This window comes from Theobroma cacao, chromosome 5 (assembly GCF_000208745.1).
Source record: "Theobroma cacao cultivar B97-61/B2 chromosome 5, Criollo_cocoa_genome_V2, whole genome shotgun sequence".
Lineage (NCBI taxonomy): Eukaryota > Viridiplantae > Streptophyta > Magnoliopsida > Malvales > Malvaceae > Theobroma > Theobroma cacao.
The window spans coordinates 12719574-12732575 of record NC_030854.1 but is presented as its reverse complement, the minus strand read 5'-3'; the positions used below and the strand labels follow the sequence as shown (position 1 = coordinate 12732575).

General features: G+C 37.6%; 1 protein-coding gene across 1 annotated transcript; it reads right to left on the bottom strand.

Annotated features, from left to right (window-relative positions):
* Positions 11413-11961, bottom strand: LOC108661940. Its single transcript, XM_018120935.1, has one exon. The coding sequence runs from the start codon at positions 11959-11961 to the stop codon at positions 11413-11415; it is 549 nt and encodes a 182-aa protein (XP_017976424.1).

Below are 13002 nucleotides of genomic sequence, written 5' to 3'. Positions count from 1 at the left end.
CAGTATGCTCATTGCCTAATACTTTTCCCTTTGGATGCTCTCTGCTTCAAATGTATCGATACATTTGGATAACGTATTGATACATCTTCATCTTTGGCCAAATCTATCAATACATTTTCAAATGTATCGATAGAATATTCTTTCTAAGGCCTTTGTTGTTCATCCTGCCATGAATGTATCGATACATTTGGGGTATGTGTCCATACTTTCACCCCTGTAGGCAGTTCTAAGCTTCCTAAAAGTCCAAAATTCCAAATTTAACACTTTAATATTATTCCTAGTTCATATTACTCCTCAAATCATTCATTTAACTCAATCTCATATACATAAATTCATAAACATAACATCAAACCTTGATCGAAACCTAAAATTATGAGATTTATCACATATTTCCTTAAATTTGACTAAGTGTTATTATATATACTATCAAACACATGGCATACATAACATATCATTAAATTCCTTAAGACTCCACTATTTCATAAATCATTCTTAGTCTACATAAAAAATTAGGGGTGTTATAAGCTCGTGCGCCGGTCACAAACCCTTTGATTTAGATTGTGACAAAGTTGGTATTAAAGCACTTGTGCTTAGAGTGTCCTAAGTTGTCTTATGTGTGCTAGCAGAGTGTTAGAAATTAGTGTAAAGTCTTGTTCATAGTTGGTGACTACAACATTAATGATGAAGAGGGGGCTGCATGAACTCCAAAAGTTTCTAGAAGCCTACCTTTTGGATTTTGGAGTTTTGATTATGAACATGGTTTTGCTTCATCTTGGTATAGGATGTCGCCTCAGACAAAAACAGCCTCAAGGGTACGGGTGAGCAAGATGCCCCGAATGAGCCTATGGAACCACCACCAGTGTCCATGTCAAGGAGTTGTGGTAAAAGTAAGGTAACAAAACACAAACAAAATGCGAAACCAAGGTATATATATGTCGGTGATGAGAATGTGGGAATTAGGGATGACTACCCTACAAGAAGAGGTGTCATCCTAGAGGATTTGGCAATAGGGTTACAAAGTTTCGCTAATGAATTTGCTAAGTTCCGCAAAAAAAGTGAAGCACCATTTATGGAATGGATTGATTCTAGTTTCTTAAGATCCAAACTATGTGCCGCTGTGTCAACATCAGAGAGGGGCTATTAAGATCACTTTGGTAAATTTTATGAAATTAAAGCCCCTATTATTTATTGGTTCAGATGTGAAGGAAGATTCATAGAAATTTTTGGAAGACATAGAGTGTATTTGTTCTATATTGGGATGCTCCACACATGGATTAGTGGAATTGGTGGGTTTTAGACTAAAAGATATGGCCAGAATATGGTTTATTGCACTTAAGAAAAGTAGACCATCAAGGTCATCTCTAATAAAATGGGAGGAATTTGTCCAAGCTTTTCTAGATTGTTTCTTGCCCGATAACGTAATAGATGCAAAGGCATAAGAGTTTGAGACTCTAAAAAAAACCTCAAATACGATGATGATGGAGTATGATGTCCACTTCACCCAACTCTCAAGACATGCTCCTAATTTGGTCCTAACGAAACAAAGAGAATCAACAGATTTATTCAGGGATTAATTGAGCCACTTTTTAGAGTTTTGGCCATTCAGAGGTTTGCCTCTTATGCAGCAATAATGGACATGACAAGAATGATTAAAACCAGGAAATTGGAATCTAGAATGGAAAGAGGTAAGGGTCAAAGAGCTCGAACACAAGGCCATCAAGGCTTAAGAGATTCTAGCATGACTAGTAGTCTTATATTCATATGCTATCAAAGTCACGAGGGAACTACCCATATACGTAAGCCATTGAGAAACAGTGATTCGTTTAGCCCACCATCTAGCCAAGAGTAGTCTAATGGAGAACTATCATGACCCAAATCCTAGGCCATCACCGATGCAGGGACTCAATGGACATAGCCCACTAAGCCCAAGCAAGCCTATCTATGTGACTCCATTCATCGATTTCATCATTTGTTCTTACAACTGTATTTTGTATTTCTTATCAATGAGTATTTCAATACTTTTCAATCGAAAACATATATTCACATTTATATGAATCAAAATAATGTCATCCGTGCCATCTCGTAGTGGCAACATTAATCAACATAAACACCTATCGCTTAAGATATATATATGTCTGAACAATTTACATCAGCTTACGTATGTTCAACGAAAAAGACTCTAGACTTCCAGCGAAGAGACCATAGTGAAGGTCCAGCTACTAAATGCCATTGATGCCTACCAAGAGATGGACGAATGTGGACACCTCAATCCAAGTCTCAATTGCCTCCTGATCTGAAAACATGAATTTGAAAAAGGTGAGCATAAACTCAGTGAGTGAACATAAGAAGGGAGCAAGTAATCGATAAGGAGAACTTAGAACTCATGATGCATTTGTTTCAAAAACAACGCATTTGGTTTAATTTCTTACTAAAAACCCCTCATTTCAAACTTTGATTAATAACCTCATAGTGTTGCAAAAACCCATGATCAATCCATGAAGTTAAACGGGTGAAAAATATGTCAAACTCAATCAAGGTAGCAAGCATGACAGCAAGTTTCTCACTTCAAAGAGAAATAATCTTAGTTTGCATATGTTTTGGTTTTTCAAGTATATCTCCAACTACAGAAGTTCAATTGACATGATGTTTTGACCATTATAAAGCTAAGAGGCTGGGCTACAACTTTGATGTTTACTACATTACCCAGTTATAATTGGAAGGTAGTCAAAATCTTTGTCAAAATGAAAGAATTACACCAGAACTTGAGAGTTTCTTGCTACAGCGAGAATAAATCTCGCTATAGCAAGAAGCTTCAGAAAATTTCTCGCTGCAGTGAGAACAAAGCCAATGTGACCCCCTCAACCTGAGAGTTTCTCTCTGCAGCGAAAATGAATCTTGCTGTAGCGAGAAATAGAGCAATTTGGTTAAAAGGGGTCTTGTTATATCAAAAGCCATTTTCTTGTTCAATGAAAAGCAATTTGGGAGCAATTAACAATGCCAACATGCAATACAATCACAAATATTTCCATAACTTTCTATAACACACACACACACATATATATATATATATATACATACATCATCATGCATACCATCTCGCCACACTCAGCTTATGTAATATCATCATCATGTGTGCACTCCCTACTCGCACACTTCAACATCATCACACAACATTATTCATCAATGCACAACATATAGTCATATATATATACATACCAACATAATATAAGAGCACATGGATTCATCTTTTTACACATTTCAGATTTTCACAACATCAAAACATTTTATCAAGGGCTTGTTCCCTGGCACACATTTTTAAAGAAAGGTTGAATAAAATCATTCAAATGTTTCATCCAAATACATTTACATTTCCCAAAGAAATTTTGAAATGAAAGTTCACTCACCAGTCTTTATTGATATTTTGGTGGGCTCTAACTTCGATTAAGGTTCCGAATGATGGTGTGGGGTTTCGTTGGAACCTATCACACACAACATCACCATCAACCTAACTTAGCATTAATACTATTCCAAGGCTATTTTCTAAATTGAGTTCTACTAGTCATTCCTAACTAGCTTCCAACTACCATTAAATGGCTATTATTTGCACTACTCTAGTCACACTAAAAATGATTAAACAATCTCAACAATAAAACACTCACAAATCAAATTACTAGACATTATCAACAACTAAAAATCAACTTTAATTCATTACTCACCTTGGTATCTTTGTAATTGAAATTCTTTTAAAGAAATTTAAAGCTATTATAGAAGCTCTTTCTTTCTCTCTCTAAAACACCTAGCTAGTGAGAGGAAGTATGAAAGTAAGACTTTTCAAGGGTTTTTAAAGTGAAAGAGTGAAAGAGCATAAAAGGTTCTATGAAAAGGTGCACAAAAGCATGAAAATTAGAGCTAGCTTGAGAAACGTTATGGAGGTTTCAAAACAAGCTTCCATGCAGGATGAAAGCAACGTGAGATGGGAGGAAGAAGAAAAAGAAGCTGTTGGAGAAATGAAAAAGCTACTGGAACAAATGATACTTATAGCTAAAGCTTCTCCAATCTTTTTTTAAATTACGAAAATGCTCTTAACAAGTTGGCTTGTCCTCCTTTAATCCTTAGTGCAATCGTTTTACTCTTTTGACACTAGGATAAGGTCCATAATAGTCTAGAAATACTCAGGTTCATGAAACCTTAAAATTTTGACTCGAGATGGAAAATGACCATTTTGCCCCTACATTGGAAATCATCATCATTTCTATTTTCTTTGTCATTTTATCCTTATTTTCATCATCCATTTATGCCTTAGGCCTACTTAGGCCTTAATATTGTTTGAAAGCATACTTTTAGGGGCTCACTAAGGAAATGACGAAATTACCCCTAGCCAATGATATCGCGTCCACTTCTAGCTATGCGTCTATAAAGATCAAGGTCTCACATTCTCCCCCACTAAAAGAAATTTGGTCCTCGAATTTAAATCAAACTATAAGGAAGCATACCTTTATGTATTAAAAAGATGCGGATACTTCGTTTGCATCTCCTCCTCAGCTTCCAACGTTACCTCTGCATTGGTGTGGTTTCGCCATGACACTTTCATTGAGGCTACATCCTTTGAACGGAGCTTTTTGACTTGCTTATCAAGGATAGCCACTAGTTGCTCCTCATAGGTTAAATGATCCTGCAACTAAATGGTTTCATACTGTATTACATGAAATGGATCTGGGTTATATTTCCTAACCATTGACACATGGAATACGGGGTGAATATTCGAGAGGTTTAGTGGTAGCACCAAACGATATGCCACTGCTCCAACCCTTTCTAAGATCTCGAAGGGTCCTATATACTGAGAACTTAATTTTCCTTTCTTGTTGAACCTCATTACCACTTTTGTTGGTGAGACCTTCAAAAATACATGATCCCCCACCTGAAACTCCAAGTTTTTCAGTCTGTTGTCAGCATATGATTTATATATACTTTGTGCCAATAACATTCTCTGCCAAATCATGCATTTTTTCTCAATGGCATCCTGTACCAACTGAGGCCCCAAGAGTTTCCTTTCTCCCACCTCTAGCCATCCAATGGGTGACCTACATCTCTGTTCATATAAAGTTTCAAATGGTGCCGTTTAGGTGCTAGCTTGGAAACTATTGTTGTAAGCAAACTCCACTAAGGGTAGATACCGATCCTATTTGACCCCAAAGTCTATTACAGTTGCCCTTAGCATATCTTCCAATGTCTATATTGTTCATTCAGATTGCCCATCAGTTTGAGGGTGGAAAGTTGTGCTGAAATCCAACTTAGTGCCCAACGCTTCTTGCAATTTTTCCCAAAACCTATTAGTGAACTGTGCTCCCCTGTCAGATACTATAGAAACAGGAATGCCATGCAGTCGTATTATCTTGTCTACATACAACTGGGCGTACTCGACAACCCCATATATAGTTTTAATTGGAAAGAAATGTGCTGATTTCGTTTATCGATCTATTATGACCCAAATCGAGTCGTAACCCCTACTAGTTCGAGGTAAACTCGTTACAAAGTCCATAGCAATATGTTCCCACTTCCATTCGGGAACCAGTAATGGCTGTAGTAGTCTTGTGGGCCTTTGGTGTTCTGCCTTAACCTGTTGAAAAACAAGCCACTTGAAGACAAACTCAACTACATCTTTCTTAAGTCCTTCCCACCAGTATACCTCTTTCAAATCTTGGTACATCTCGGTAGCTCCCAGATGTACCACGTAGGCTGCCATGTGGGCTTCCTCCAATATTTATCTCCTCAATCCATCTCTATCGGGCACATAAAGTCTAGTTCCATACCTCAATACTCCATCTGTGCCTTTAGTAAACATCTTTCCTTTCTTACTTTGAAGATCCTCAAAGGCCTTAGCTACGAACTCATCTTCACTTTGTGCTTTTTGAATCCAGTCCATTAAGATAGGCCTCACTCTAAAATGTGCTAGCAACACATTTGACTTTGAAACTTCCAAATGCATACCCATGTCTCCCAATCTATGCATCTCCCTAATCAAGGATCTCTTGTCTATAGAGATATGTGCCAGACTCCCCATCGATTTTCTACTTAAGGCATCCGCCACCACATTTGCCTTATTGGGATGGTAAAGAATAGTACAATCATAATCTTTTAGCAATTCCATCCACTTACGTTTTCGCAAGTTAAGATCCCTCTGCTGAAATATACACTTTAGGCTTTTGTGGTCCGTATATATCTCGCAAGTCTCACCATACAAGTAATGTCTCCAAATCTTTAAGGCAAACATGATTGCTGCCATCTCCAAATCGTGTGCGGGGTAATTCTACTCATGCCTTTTAAGTTGCCTTGATGCATACGCAATCACCTTCCCATGCTGCATTAAGACAAGCCCTAAACCAACCTGCGATGCATCACAGAATACGGTATAACCCCCTGTGCCTTGCTGTAGTGAGACATGCCTTAAGCTTCTCAAAGTTATCCTCACAAGCATCTGACCACTCAAGTTTTATATCTTTACTTGTTAGCTTAGTTAGAGGGGTGACTATTTTGGAGGAATCCTTCACAAAACGACGATAATAGCCAGCTAAACCCAAAAAGCTTCTAATCTCTGTAACTGATGTTGGCCTTGGCCACTTTTCCATTGCCTCAACTTTCTTTGGATCGACTTGTACCCCATCCTTGGATACCTCATGTCCCAAGAATGCAATGCTTTCAAGCCATAACTCACACTTGGAGAACTTGGCATACAATCGATGTTCTTGCAAAGTTTGGAGCACTATCTTAAGATGCTGCTCATGCTCTTATCGGCTCTTCGAGTAGATCAAGATGTCATCAATAAACACCACCATGAACTTGGCCAAATAGGGCTTGAACACTTAGTTCATCAAATCCATAAAGACCGCAGAGGCATTGGTACGCCCGAATGACATCACCAAGAACTCATAGTGCCCATATCTTGTTCGAAATGCGTCTTTGGTATATCTTTATTTTGGATCCTCAACTGATGGTACCCAGATCGTAGATCTATCTTAGAGAAACATTGTGCTCCTTGTAGTTGATCAAATAAATCATCTATTCTTGGAAGGGGGTACTTATTCTTCACCGTTACCTTATTAAGTTGTCGGTAATCAATGCACAATCTAAGCGACCCATCTTTCTTCTTTACAAATAACACCAGTGCTCCCCATGGTTAAACACTAAGACGGATGAAGCCTTTATCCAACAGATCTTCTAACTGATCCTTAAGCTTTTTAAGCTCCACAAGTGCCATTCTATATGGGGGTATGGATATAGGTCTAGTGTCAAGGAATCAAATCTATGCAAAATTCAATCTCTCGCTCGGGAGGCAAACCTAGTAGTTCTTTAGGAAATACATCCATGAACTCATTCACCACCGACACTTGGCTTATATCTCCAACCTTCGTCTGAGTATCCCTTACCACAGCCAAGTAACCTGAACAACCCTGTCTTAATAACCTTGTGGTAGACATGATCGACATCAAATTGGTTGAAGCATTGCTCCTATCCCCCTAAATACTAAATGGTGGTTCATCTGGGAAATCAAATCTAATCAATTTATGGTAACAGTCCACACTAGCATGGCAAGGTGATAGCCAATCCATTCCCAAGTTCACATTAAAATCTAAGGTGCCTAACTTCTGGCATTTTCTTTTTGTAACTTCTGGCATTTTCTTTTTATCATGCCATCTTTTCATCTTCTTTTTGTAAATTCTGGCATTTTCATAGGCATTGGATCGTATCTCATCCATCTCATTTAATTGGAGCAATTACTTTTTATTCGTAACTTCTAAATAGAAGTTTAACTTTTTGATAGCCCAAAAAGCCTTATGCTCTAATTCCACCAGTAAGTGACATACGTTTCCATAGACTAAACGGTAAGAGGACTTACAACTAGGGGTTTTGTATGTAATCCTATAGGCCCATAATTATCACAGCCCAATTTTGAGCCATGACTGGCATATAGGCCCAATGGGCATAGCCCACTAAGCCCAAGTAAGCCTTTTAATATGATCTTGTTCATCATTCTATCCATCACTTTAAATGCCATATTTCGTAATTCTCAACTATAATTATTTCAATAATATAACATGGCAACCAACTACTTATATTTATATCATCCAAAATAATGTCACCCATTGCCAACTCATAGTGGCAACCTTAATCAAAATAAACATATATTGTTTATGAAATGTATCTTAGTGATTTGCATCACATGTACATATACACAGGCAAAAAGACTCATTGACTTCTAGCGGATGACCTTGGGTGAAGGTAAAACTACTGAATGCCACGGTACCTACCAAAAGGTGAGTGTAAATGGATGCCTCAGTCTAGGTCCCAACTACTTCTAAATCTGAAAAACATGAAGTTGAAAAGAGTGAGTATAAACCTAGTGAGTGAACATAAGAAGGAAACAAACATCAATCCGGGAAGCTTTAGAAAACATGATGCACTTATGTTGAAAACAATGCAATTTAGCTTAATTTCTTGTTAAAACTCCTCAATTCAACCCTTGATTATTTAATGCCTTAGTATTGAAAGATCCATGATCAACAATAAAGTTAAAGAGTGAAAACTACGGTAAAGTCCAAGCAAGGCAAGCATGGCAAAGTGAATCTCGCTGCAGCGAAATTCAAGAAAAATTTTGAATCAACCACCTGAGAGTTTCTTGCTGCAACGAGAATGAATTTCACTATAGCGAAAACCCGGGCAAGCACTTAACCCAACCAACAGAGAGTTTCTCGATGAACTGAGAATGCATTTTCGCTACAGTGAAAATCTGAGCTAGTCCAGCCCCAACACCCGAGAGTTTCTCGTTGCTGTCAGAATTAATTTCGCTACAACGAGAAATAAGGCAGTGAAATTAAAAGAATTCTAGTCACAAAGAAACTTCATTTTTGCTGTAGTGAAAATCAATTGGAAAGAATTTGTCAAATTTTAACATTCATTATTCAATGCAATCATAATATATTTTCCATAACCTCTCTATATATAACATATATAAACACATATACAACTATCAGCATCACCCCAACCCTCCCCCAACTCATGTGCACTTCCACATTGCATATAGCTAGGTCATCATGTGCACTCCCACACTACACATTACAATATCATCATCAGCATCATGTGCTATCCCACATCGCCCATGGCATAAATCATAGACGTGTGCACTCCCACACTACACATTACAATATCATCATCAGCATCATGTGCTCTCCCACACCGTCCATGAAATAAATCTTCGACGTGTGCACTCCCACACTGTACACTACCGGCACTATCATGTGCACTCCCACACCGCACACACATGGTTATAATTATCACACAATAGTACCATTCAATGCATAACATACACATCAACATAATGTAGGAACACATGAACTAAGCACATTGCACATTTCACAATATAAGAGCATTTCATCAAGGGCTTGTTCCCTAGGGACATTTAAAGCAAAAACAAAAAAAATGTTCAAATGATTCATTCAAACACATATGCATTTCCCAAAACAATTTAGATGCAAGTTCACTCACATGTCTTTGTTGATTCTTTAATCGACTCCAACTTCTATTAATGCTCCAACTGGAGATGTGGGGTCTTGTTGGAACCTATCACACACAATAGCATCACACCAACTCAATTTACATGAATACTATTCTAAAAGTTTTTTCCTAAATCAAGTTTTACTAGTTATTCCTAACTAGCTTCCAATTACCATTTGACTAGTCATTACTTTGCACTACTTTAGCCTCACAAGAAATAAATAAAAAACCTTCAACAATAAGACAATCCACAATTTTAACCATTGGCCATTCATCAACAACTTAAAAATCAACCCTAACTCACTACTCACCTTGGTGAATTTGTAATTGAATTCCTTTTCATAAATTTGTCAAGCTATTATGGAAAGCCTTTTTCTCTCTCTAAAATGTTCAGTTAGTGAGAGAAAGTATTGAGGAAAGACTTTTAAGGGTTCTTGGGGTGTAAAAGTGAAAGAGCACAAAGAATCGTATGAAAAAGGGTGCTAGAGCATGAGAATTGAAGTTACTTTGAGAAAGTTCTGGAGGTTTCAAGGGATGGCTTCCATGGAAGATAGAAAATATTTTGTGAGGAAGAAGGATGGGAAGAAGAAGAAACTGCTAAAAGTGAGCAGAAAGTGTTGGAAAAATTTGATATTTATCCTATAGTTGACTAAAGTTTCACTTATTTACAAAAATGCCATTGCATAGTTGACTTTTCCTTTTTCTTCCCTTTGGCTCAAACTTTTTATTCTTTTGACACTGCGAAAAGGTCCACAATAGATTAGAGGTACTCGAGTTCATGAAAACTTAAAAACTTAAAAGTTCCACTTCCCACGTTACCTCTTCAATCGTGTGGTTTCGCCATAACACTTTCACTGAGGCTACATCCTTTGATCAGAGTTTTTTAACTTGCCTATCAAGAATAGCCATAGGTTGCTCTTCATAGGTTAAGTCGTCTCTCAATTGAATGGTTGCATATCGTATTACATGAGATGGATTCGAGTTATACTTCCTAAGCATTGACACATGAAACACCGGATGAATATTCGAAAGGTCTAGCAATAGTGCCAACCGATATGCTACTGCTCCAACCTTTTCTAAGATCTCGAAAGAGCCTACATACTGAAGACTTAATTTTCCCTTTTTATCGAACCTCATTACCCCTTTTGTTGGTGAGACCTTCAAAAATACATGATCCCCCACTTGAAACTCTAAGTCTCTCCATTTGTTATTAACGTATGACTTTTGTCTACTTTGTATTGATAACATCCTCTGTCGAATCATTCATATCTTTTCGGTGGCATCTTGCACCAACTCCGATCTCGAGAGTTTCCTTTCTCCCACCTTTAGCCACTCAATGGGTGATATGCACTTCCGTCCATATAATGCCTCAAATGGTACCATTTGGATGCTAGCTTGGAAGCTGTTGTTGTAAGCAAACTCCACTAAAGGTAGGTACCGATCCCACCTGACCCCAAGGTCTATTACACATGCCCTTAGCATATCTTCCAATGTTTGTATTGTTCATTTAGATTGCCCATCAGTCTGAGGGTGGAAGGCCATGCTAAAATCCAATTTAGTGCCTAAAGCTTCTTGTAACTTTCCCCAGAACCTACTAGTGAACTATGTCCCTTTGTCAAAAACTATGAAAATGGGGATACCATGCAGACAAACTATTTCATCCACATAAACTTAGGCATACTGGGCAGCCCCATATGTAGTTTTAACAGAAAAAAAATGAGCTGACTTCGTTAATCAGTCTACTATGATCCAAATTGAGTCGTAACCCCCACTAGTTCGAGGCAAGCCCATTACAATGTCCATTGCAACATGTTCTCACTTCCATTCGGGCACCGGTAATGGCTGTAATAGCCCTACAAGCCTTTAGTGTTCAGCCTTAACTTGCTGACAAACCAAGTACTTAGAGACAAACTCAATTACATCTTTCTTAAGTCTTTCCCACCAATATACCTCTCTCAAATCTTGATACATCTTTGTAGCTCTTAGGTGTACCACGTACACTGCCATATGCACCTCATCTAAGATTTCTCTCCTCAATCCATCACTATCAGGCATATAAAGTCTGGCTTCATACCTCAATAATCCATCTGTGCCTTTAGTAAACATTTTTCCTTTCCTTCCTTGAAGGTCCTCTAAGGCCTTAATCACGAACTCATCTTTACTTTGGTCTTCCCTAATCCGGTCTATTAAGATAGGTCTAACTCTAAAATATACTAACAATGCATTTGTCTCTGAAACTTTGAAATACACAGCCATATCTCTTAAACCTTGCATCTCCCGAATTAAGAATCTTTTATCTATAGATATATGTGCTAGACTCCCCATCGACTTTCGACTTAAGGCATCCGCCACTACATTAGCCTTACCAGGATGATAAAGAATGGTGCAGTCATAATCCTTAAGAAACTCCATCCACCTACGTTGTCGCAAGCTAAAATCCTTCTGGTGAAACATATACTTTAAGCTCTTGTGGTTTGTACATATTTCGCAAGTCTCACTATAAAAGTAATGTCTCTAAATCTTTAAGGCAAACACGATTGCCACCATCTCCAAATCATTTGTAGGGTAATTTTGCTCATGCCTTTTAAGTTGTCTTGATGCATATGAAATCACCTTCCCATGCTGCATTAATATTGTAGTACCTCGTACTTTGAGGTGGTGGCTAATAATGCTTACCGGCTACTAATTAAGGTTGATTACCGAGTAAAAGGCGTAATTCAAAAGTGAACTTATGAAACCTCGACCTCTATAGACATGTAACTAGAAGTCGATGCTATAAAACGGACTAAGGATAATTTCATCATTTTCTTTAGTGAGGCCCTAGAAGTATGCTTTCAAACATTATTAAGGCTTAAGTAGGCCTAAGGCACAAATGAATGGTGAAAATAAGGATAAGATGACGAAGGAAATAGAAATAATGATGATTTTCAAGGTAGGGGTAAAATGGTCATTTTGCATCTCGAGTCAAAATTTTTAAGTTCTTACAAACTTGAGTACTTCTAGACCATTATGGACTTTGTCTTAGTGTCCAAAGAGTAAAAAGTTGAACTGAAGGAAAGAAGAAGACAAAGTCACCTTGTGGAGGGCATTTTGGTAAATTATATGAAAAATTGTGTGAGACCTCAACCTCTATAGGCTCATAACTACGCATAGACGCAATAACACGAGCTAAGGGTAGTTTCATCATTTCCTCTAAAAAGCTCCTAGAAAAAGGTTTTATGATATTTTAAGGTCTAAATAGGTATAAGACCGAATAAATAATGCGTAATGATGAAAACACGAAGAAAACTATAAGTTTCGATAATTTTCACAACAAGAGCAAAATGGTCATTTTGCACCTCGAGTCAAAATTTTAAGTTTTCGTAAACCCGAGTAGTTTAGATTATTGTGGACCTTCTCTTAGTGTCAAAAGAATAAAAAAATTGCACAAAGGATTGGAGAAGAACAAGTTAA